This window comes from Anopheles aquasalis, chromosome 3 (assembly GCF_943734665.1).
Source record: "Anopheles aquasalis chromosome 3, idAnoAquaMG_Q_19, whole genome shotgun sequence".
Classification (NCBI taxonomy): domain Eukaryota; kingdom Metazoa; phylum Arthropoda; class Insecta; order Diptera; family Culicidae; genus Anopheles; species Anopheles aquasalis.
In genome coordinates, this window is record NC_064878.1 from 42,609,064 (window position 1) to 42,619,063 (window position 10,000).

Below are 10,000 nucleotides of genomic sequence, written 5' to 3' on the forward strand. Positions count from 1 at the left end.
ATTCCTGGCCCATAAACGCGCACCTTACTGGCATCCGGGGCACCGGCAACACGCAACGTAAACGGTGACCCCGGTACATGCTGCCCACCGTACTTGATCGTCAACGTGTGCCGTCCCGGTTCCTGTGGTTTCACGTTCAGCGTAAACGTTGCATCACCATGATCGTACAGCTCACAGTAGGCCACCTTTCGGGGGCCCGCACAGTGTGCTGTTAGTTCTCCAGGCCCAGCCCGTCGTGTATCGATCCACGATTTGATTTCTCGTCCAACGACACCATTGCGGAGTCCTTCGCCGGAGCAAAGGACCTTTGCTGCATCCACCGCCGGTCCAACGGGTATCGTCAACGGGCAGCCCTTGATCGTACGGCCATTCCACTCCACGTCGAGGCTCAGCGGCCCTCCGGTCGATTTGTGTGGATTGTACGAAGCCAGCCAGATGAGTTCGTTGGGGCGTGGTTGGAGGAGAGTGACCGGAAGTGGTTCTCCATCTTCGTACGTCATGTGAACTTCCGGCTTTCCGGAGAGGGCTTCGGTGGCATCGATCGTAAAGTGGGATATTTCGTCAACCTGAGCGGTGGTTAGTCCACGACCGGTCAGTACCACTTTATCAGCACCAGCTGATTGTCCAGTGACGTAAACGAAGCCAGGGCTCTGCGATATCGGTAGACCGGACCAGGTAAGATCGAAACTGTGCTCTCCCTTGACCAGTTCGTCATCGGACAGGAACAGAACACAGCGACCATTTCCTTGCTTTTCGACCTCCACCTCACCGTCATCCACGTAACAGGTCAGCTCTCCCGGTCCTGCCATGCTCGTATCGAACACGATCTTACTCGGTAGCACCAACTTTCCACTGGCATCGAGCAGCGATCCCCAGCCACCGATCGGTGTCACCTTGGCCGGATCCAGGCAACAGATGTTCCACGGGGAACCGGGCAGTGGGCCACGGTTGGTGCAGCTTGCCCGAATCTCGTACCGACCGACACTCAGGATCGTGTAGTAAATCTTCCACTGATTGTTGCCAAGATTCTTGATCCGTGGTTCGATCCGTTCCGCCTGTTCGTCCGTACGCTCGATCTGTACGTTCGGTGCCGATGGGCAGTACACGACGAACGATGTTTCTTTGCCACGGTGTGCCACTTCCAGCCCGTTGCCTGACGCGTGACTGTCCGCTTGCTTTCCGGCACCACCACCACCGGTCGTCGATTGGACGGCGTAAGTGATGGGGGAGTTGGGAACGTTCTCGCCACCGTACATGACCGTGGCTTTGTAGTGACCGGCGGCCACGGGGACGAACTCGACGGCGTGCATGTAATCGTCCTGTTGCGTGAGTTGGACTGGGACATTTTGGCCAGAGGGCGATAGGACGGTTATCTCGATCTCGGCCACACCCGCGGATTCGGATTGCACTGTGAAACGGAAAGGGACGAGAGGTGGTGGTTAGTAGAGGTTGAGTCAATGGCTGCCCCTTGCTAGTTACCTATCCATGAGATGGGTGAGTTGCTGCAGAGGTTCATCTTGGGGACCTTCTGCAGCTGAATCTTCGTCGGATCGTACGCTTCGCAGGTGAACGGGCTACCCATCAATGGTTTCGATTGATGAAGAACGTCTGGAAGGTGGAGAAAATGGTCAATACGAGTATTTGTGATCTGTTTGCTCTTTTGATGACTTGTAGTAAGCAATGATTTATGCTGGTAGCACAGGAAGGTTTCAGCCGGCCCAGCAGGCTTAGCGGGAAGGATGCCTAATGTCTTGTGGCTTCCCCATGTGTTTCACCAAAAACAATCGAAGTAAACTGTGAGCTTCACTATCCTTTGGCTCTTTGAAGTCCTAATTTCTACTTTCACAATTTCGTGATGGTTTTTCAACTATTCCTCTCACAAAACACAATTTCTCTGTTTATTTAAAACAGTATAATTTGCATCCCTTATTATATCTTCGATATGTAAGAAGATTTTGAAACACTGTGCCAGCAGTCAGCTGTTGCTGCATTGCTACGTGAATCTCAAAGCACATAATCAAATCTTACAGCAAATAATCAAATTCAATGTTTCGTGATGATTCAATAAGTTCAATGTCTATTTTCAGAGCGATAAATGAATTGATCTACATTAATTGAGAGGCGTCTCAACAGAATTGGGGGGGTGGGGGTTCGGTAATTTCTGACCAGAACAAGGATCATTTTTGACGATTTTTTGTGACTTAACCATTCAACTTTATTCTTTCAAATGAATGGCATATTCAACTACAACATTTGAAGAATATTTAATTCTATTTTGGGGAAGATTTAATAAAAAATTTAATAAAATTTTTAAAGTTGAAAAAGTGATCACACTGATCAAACCGGGTTCGTCGCTTAAGTCTTAAGGGCCAAGTCTTTTGACACCAAAAATAGTGCCCATCGTAACTGCGTGATGGGTTATCAGAAAAATACAAATCGGTACTCGTTTGAAAGATTATAAGTTTATCCAGGTAGCGCCGTCTAGTTTTTGTTGAATTTTATATTTTTCGATTTTTGGTAGATTTTTGAAGTTGAAAAAGTGATGCTTTTTGCCATTTCAGTCTAAAAACACAATTTTTAAAGATTTTTTTTTAAAAACTATTAACAATTTTAATGAAATCTCATCGGCGCTACCTTGACAAGAGTGTACAGTCTGTACACTTACAGTTCATACGCTCGCAGTTCATATGTTCCTATAAACCTACTTTTTTCACAAAATATCGCATTAAGATAAGAGACAAACTAAGCAAATAAAGGTATTGGTTTTGCATTCACAGCCATTGAACCGTGGATTGATGTCCAACTAAATGTTCACAATTCTCAATTAAATAAAATGATATAAGTTGTACCACGATGTGCAATTAAGAACTCAATAGGAAGGAAATAAGTGGTACTACGCGCCGTACTTACCAATCAAGCATTGTCCAACTTTCTGCACGGTGAACTCGGCCTGCAGATGTCCGCCCTTCGTCTGATAGCAGCGCACCGGGAGCGCCTGGCCACCGGGGCCCGACACAACGACATCGAATTCCCGTGCCGGATGGCCGACCGTATCGATTGCGAACGAAGTTGTCTTCCCAACCCGCGCCTGATACAACCCAAGCCCATTCACGGTGATCTGAAACGTGGAGTGTCCAACGGTTAGTATCGTATCTTGTGTATCTATCTATGTGGTGTTGCGCCGTTCCTTACCTCCTTGCTCATCGCCGGTGCAAGAACATTGATCTCGATGGCCTTATTAGCGATCGGTACCTGGTTGTACAGGATCATGATTTTGTGCGGAGCGACCCGGGTCGGATGGTAAACAATCTCCCAGACACCGCTGTTGGCGGTACCACGGATCGAATGGGGGACCTCGAGGCCACCGCACCGTACCGTCGACGTTAGCGTCCCTTGGCCGGCATCATTAGTCGAGACAACGAGCGAAGCCGGTTTGTGACAGTACGCTTCACCGACTTCGACGATCTTCACCATCGACGGATCGAACACGTTGATGGTCCGAGCGGCAATAAAGTTCCGTGTCTCCTGATCAATGTACCGCACCACGTACTGGCCAATCTTGGACGCCTTGAACTCGGCTGCCTTGCGTGAAAGCGTGAACGGAACGAGTTTGTTCTCCGGATCGAAAATTTCCACCGTTTGCTCTTCGGCGATCAGATCGATAAATGTCGAGTTACCGGCCTGGACGTGCTGGGTGTTCTGTTGGACCTCACAGCGGAACGGTGAACCCTCGACGGGCAGATCGTTGAATGTGATGTTGACAAAGTGTGGTTCGCAGCTCTGAGGGATGAAAGTGACATCGTACAGTCCTCGGGCACATGCGGTTACTTCCGCTTTCACCGTGCTCGTGGCAGTGGAGACCACAAGCTCCAGTGTTCCTTCACCAGCACCGGCTGCATCGACACTGAACGTTAGGGGAACGCCCAGTGAGGCCATCGTGGTGCGTGGATCCAATCCAGCGATCGATACACGAGACACATCGAACACATTGCAGCTGAACGGTGATCCGTTGATGTGCTGATCGTTGGCAGTGACACTGATCAAATGTCGACCGACGGAGGTCGGGACGAACGATACCAGATGGACGTCATCCCGATAGTTCACGCGACTCGTTACCGTATCACCCGATGGTGAAGTGATCAACACTTGCGGATCGATTCCTTCGAAACCCTCCAACTCGAACACATTCTCACACTTGACCGGTGCCTGTCGCAAACACTCGCCACTAGCGATCGCCTTCGACAGCGAAACCGGCGCATGGGTTACGTGGCAAGCGAACGGTGATCCCGGTACCGGATATCCGTTAAAACGCACCGACAGTGAGTGTGTTGCAGCTTCCGTTGGTTTAAAGTTCACCTTGAACCGTGCATTGCCCTCCGATTGGACAAAGTTCGGAACGTTCTTGCCACCAACAGCAACAATTATCTCCAGATTGCCCGCACCGGCTTGGCTTGCGTTGATACCGAAGCTAACACTCTTGCCAACAACACCGGGCCGTATATCCGTCACAACCACTTTCTCCGCGGAGTAAGCCTTCAACAGGAAGGGACTACCTTCGACGTGGCCACTGCCAGGCAATCGTACCTCCACCGAATGGTCACCGACTTCAACGGGTTCAAATTTGACGCGATAACCGGCCGGTGCGGTGGAGGGAACAATATCCGCTCGCACAGGACGACGCGCTGGTCCGAGGACTTCGACCACGGGCGCAATGTCTGATTCGACGACGAAATCGAAGACATGGCCGACGCTGACCTTATCGGTGAGGTCACTGCTGACGATCCGGGCCGCTGGTGAGACCTACGAGAGAAAGAGGGAAGAGCATTAGATGGGGGGTTTGAATGGAGTTTTCATGGAGTTTTATAGTGATTCATTACACTAGCTGTTGGTGCAAATCGCACTGTTTAAAATAAACAGAGAAATTGTGTTTTTATGAAAGCAAAATCGTGGAATACTATCGGAAAATTGTTCAGCCGAGTGCAGGCTATGTTTTAAGGTTCATCGCATCGGAGGATTAATACTGGAGTACTACTGGACCTTTAGGGATATTCTTAGTAACACACAATCTGTAGAGAATATTCTAACGAAATAAAGAGAAGTTATAAGAGCCTAGTTGCAATTCCTTTGCATATGCTGCTGGACTCATCAGTCCAAACGAACACTGCAGGATAAGGAACCAAATCTATCAATATAAAGCTTTTGAAGGACCTTCTTTTTAGAATCATGCTCTGAAGAATTGTATTATGTTTAACTAATGTGTTTGCAGCATGAAATGTAGAACTAAATTTCAATTTGATTTATGTAAAGTAATTTAATTGAAGAGATACGCATCATTTGCGTCCAATCTAGTGTGATATGGCGTGTAAGAAATGAAAACTGAGTTGATTTCACCTCTTTAGATCCTTATAACTGTTGTTTTAGCTATTATTTTTAATCCTTTCTGACTTGATTTTACTTATAAGACGATCTACTGTGATAGTAAATAGTTTGAAATATCTTCTCGAGATGCCACTTGAAAAAAACTACTAGCTAATCCGAAATGGATTCATTTTTGTACTGTTGTAAATCAAATTACAGCACTGCATTCATTAAAATCTTATTCAAATTCTGCCACACTACAAAACACTCTGTACACTAACATCTTTCCTTTGTCTAGACAAAGCTTATGCCTCCAGAATGATCGTTTTAGCAAAAAAAAAGGAAATTCTGTTTAAAAGATCACTATCAGACAGGGTGGTTGTCTGATTAATTCTAATTGCCAACGACCTACGCACTTTATTTCTGCCACGAATCCGTATCCGACAGCAACCCTTCGACCACACAACTCTTCTTATCGCGGTCCGACACATCACACTCTCCTGGTATCACTGGCCACCGCGAGCACCGTGTACCAACTACTAGGCCTGGAGCACACTAGGTCACTGGCCAGCAAGAAGCCAACACTCCGAAATTATACGCGGCGATGGCATGTTCCGAAAAAGTGTAGAATGACACACTTCCCCCCGGGAATTGCATCCACTAATAACGTGATAAAGGCTCGATTCCAATTCCTGATTGTTCCACGTCGCATCGCCCATCTTTATGGACAGCCCATTAGAACTCACTGACCGCTAGGTGACCTCAACTTACCTTACAGGTGAACGGACTGCCCGGTACGTCTTGCCCGTTGAAGCGCAGCTCAACCGTGTGGTTCTGTGCCTCGCGGGGCGTGAAGCTGATCGCGTACGTGTGCTGACCCTGCGCCTGTGCTGACGTCGGCACCCGGCCACCATTGACCGTCACCTCCAGATTTCCCGGACCGGCCTGGGACGTTTCGACTGTTCAAGAAAGGTTCGGATTCGATATTACTCGACTGCGAATTCTAAGAGTACGCGCGGAATACTTACCCAGGAATACGACCGGCTTCCCAACGGTTCCATTGTTGACGTTCTTCACCTTGATCGCAGTCACATCGTAGACCTGTGGCGCAGCGATCATCGTGATCGTGATGACGATGGTTGTTGTTCCCCGGAACGGGAGCCCCGATGGAATGCGAATGGATTGAGGTTAGTATCGGGTTAGTATCGAGGTCTTTCAGTGGCCGTTTCTCTCTCCTTCTCTTCCACTCTCTCTCTCCTGCTCTCTCTCTCTCTCTCTCTCTCTCTCTCTCTCTTGCTCTCTATCGCTCTCTTCTAAGCTTCCCTGGAGCTGCGAATGCGTGATCAGAATGACAACGAACACAACAGAGTGCGCGATTGACAATGATGGACATCCAGCGGGCGTTGCGTGGCCACAACCCCTTCGGGCGTGATAGTGAACGAAAGAGCCCGCACAACAAACCCACACACCCAATCTCCTACGGGGGCGACGTGAGTGTAAGTTAACAATTAACGGTAATTATACCACGTAGTCGCGGTTGCGCTTGTGGTTGACGGATGAACGAATCATATGGACGCGTACGGAAGCGGCACGTGCCCTTCTTCCGGCCGGGTACCAAACACACTCTCGCAGATGATCCCCCGGGAGGCCTCGAGCACCCGAAGCGCCTCGGAGAGTGCCGATGGTGCAATATGTCAAGACGGGTGGTTTAATTAACCCCGTTTGAGCAAACACATGGTTGAGCACAGTCGAGGGCTTGAGGGGTCTTGAGCCAGTATGCTGGCTCCCAACTCACCCAGAGACGGAGATCATTCGACCTAATTAGGAGGCAATTAGTTTGGAAGTGATCTTTTGGGGCGATCTTAACTCGATGCCAAGCGTTCTCAACATCGTATCTGATCAGTTTGCAGAGCGTTCTAGAACTTTGAACTTTGATCCCGAGGATGCTTTCGGAACGAGTAAGTAAATAGCCTCTTTAGTCAAATAAAGTGAAGATCTAGATAGAACATTGCTCTCAGTCGATCTCTTTCTCGATCTCGATCTCTTGGCATTAGATAAAGTGTCAGGATTACATAACATGTTGGATCAATTGAGTTTTATCGAGCATGAACTTCACTAATTAAGAATATTTAAGAGAGAAAATACTTGAAGTTCCCTTTTTATCTATTAAAACCAAATGCGATCGTGGATTATTTCGTTTCTAAAGCATTATTCTGTACTAATAGTGGTCATAGCAAAAGTCAAATATAGCTCTCCTGGGTACGGTGTGCTAATTTGTTAGCAACAATTTGCACTCTTCGGTCGATTGGATTCGAAGAATTCACACATGAGTGGAATGGTTGAAAAGAAGAGAATAAAAATTTCAACAAACTAAGAGGAAGAGCAGGATTGAAGGTGTTAACAAAACGTCTGATAGATGAACTAGAAACAAAGATATTACGAAAACAGTGGAGCAAGGTATGAAAAGCCCGCGAAAAAAGTTGATCCACCCTCATCATGTATTTTATTATATGATATTACACAGCGTTTACTCTACAATAATTTAATAACAATTTTTCCTATCAATTTCAAAGATGCATTTCAGTTCGTTTTATCCCAAACACATCTTTTAAGACCAATTTTATGATTTTATCGCCAAAACTAATGGAGTTACGCACCTAAGAAGCATGAAGAAACGTGTTTTCCTCACGTTGCTCGACTGTTTTTGTAATATCTTTGTTTTTATGAAGATTTTTTTTGTAAAATGTAAAAAGCATAGTAAAGAAAAAAAACAAAGCTATTGATATGTGATACACATTTTTGAGCCGAAGGATTCCATGAAAAACCAGCCAAAAAGTGTAAGTTTCTTGCAAGGGGTGGATAAACTTTTTTTGCATACTGTGTTTATTTTTTAATTTTCTAGTGATCTATTCTTGAGTTGAAATCACTTTGAGCATTGAAAAACACTTATCATTGACCCAAATGCACGTAAAGCGAGACGGCTTAAGTAGGAGAAAGTCTATTGAATTGCATCAATATTGACCAATTCATGGAGCAGCCATCCAATCAGCAACGTCTGCTGCGATGAGTCTCAATGAAAGTGCTCTAGGTCCAGGGGAGAGGCAGTTCCATCCCTTAAAAGAAAGGGAACCGGAGAAACGCCCAAAGTGCCATTCGAAGCACACTACTGCTGAGTAACGTAATAAAACACTTCAATCAAATGGTCCGAGTATTGATTCCCTAATAGAGCTGACTGGTTGAAGACTGTAGCGAGCTAATGGAAGACCTTGGGAATGTGTTGGAGCAATCTATCGTCATAAGAACGATGGGTAATTCGTAAATAAACAATAAACCTACAGCAGCTTCAATTAATCGATTATGTCGACCCCATAATGGAATGTTGATCATACAGTGATCAGCATTTATGAAAGTGCTCCCATCGAAAACCGAGCGTAAGCATATGCAACAGACTAGCGTAGTGAATGCTCACGCTGAATGCCAACACAATGCATGCGCACCTTTCCAATCCATCGGCATTCCATCAAATTCCTCCGAGACACCGAGATCAGTGCGAGATCCAGAGAGATCCAGAACGTACCGAACGCGATCGCGACGAACTCCAATTAGCTCACATCGACATTCCAATCACCAGCAGACATTTCTTTTCTACGGCATTCCACGCTGCACCTGACCTTGAGGTGCGTTGAGATGCATGCCACGCGAACTTACCTTGGCGGAGTACGGGCTGCCAACGGTGGGCTGTCCCTCGACGGTAACGCTGACCCGATGCTCACCGACGACACGTGGCACAAACTCGGCCTTAAACACACCGTCGGCCGTCTGTAAAACCTGCGCCGGTACCGAGTGACCGGAGGGGCCTGAAGGAAGTGTGGGCGGGGAACACGTCATTTGTCAGAAAATGGAGAGCGGTGGAAAGGCGCGGGGCGTAAGAGGCCGCTCCGAAATTTGGATTTTTCCTCCTCGATTTTTTTTTGTTGTTCTCGGAATGCAAAATATGGCCGTGAGGATGGAGTTGAGGTTTAGGTGCAGCAAAAGCACAAACAGGGAGGAATGTTTGTGGGGTATTGGGACATACTGATGATACTACATGCTACACTAAGGATACTAAGCATGGACTCACACAGACACAGACACACAACACACATCCATCGCATGCTTGTTGGCACATACAGGGTTTACAGGTTTTTTCCATTTTTTTTTATTAGTTCCAAACAAATTACACAATCAAAGCCCAAATTGTGGGGATTACAAGCAATAGAGGAGAGAGAAAGAAATGCGGGAGCAGCAGCATTAAAGGGAATGCGCGCGTGTTTATTAGCGAGTGTATGGCATTGAATTGTGTATTGTTTGATCAAAGAAAAGGGATACAATACAAGCACGATATCCTTTATCATTTCGCTTGATGCTCGCTCGATCGATCGCTCTCTCTCTCTCCTGAGCTTGTTTTTCATATAAATACATTATTTTTCTACGATTAGATTATGGTTATTGGTGGGGAAGAGGGAAGAAGAAGGGGGGACGATACATCGCTATCATGTTATCTACTGTTGGTGGCTGAATGTTGTTAACATATATTCCAAGTAGTGGTTGGCGTTAGAAATCTTCGATTATTGAAATATGCGCAATGCGATATTAATGGTTT

General features: G+C 46.7%; 1 protein-coding gene across 9 annotated transcripts in view; it reads right to left on the reverse strand.

Moving 5' to 3' along the window:
* Positions 1–10,000, reverse strand: part of LOC126574321 (filamin-B) — a 45,173-nt gene that overhangs the window by 805 nt on the left and 34,368 nt on the right. For 8 of the 9 annotated variants that reach the window (XM_050234454.1, XM_050234453.1, XM_050234455.1 and 5 more), the window contains 7 exons: positions 9,067–9,215; positions 6,387–6,459; positions 6,130–6,317; positions 3,193–4,800; positions 2,911–3,118; positions 1,480–1,608; positions 1–1,408 (listed from right to left, as the gene is read on the reverse strand). The exon at positions 1–1,408 is cut by the window's left edge and continues 157 nt beyond it. In XM_050234454.1, coding sequence (XP_050090411.1) covers positions 1–1,408; positions 1,480–1,608; positions 2,911–3,118; positions 3,193–4,800; positions 6,130–6,317; positions 6,387–6,459; positions 9,067–9,215 — 3,763 coding nt within the window. Of the gene's footprint in view, positions 1,409–1,479; positions 1,609–2,910; positions 3,119–3,192; positions 4,801–6,129; positions 6,318–6,386; positions 6,460–9,066; positions 9,216–9,264 lie in introns of those variants that run through there. The other variant, XM_050234462.1, reaches the window with a different exon arrangement.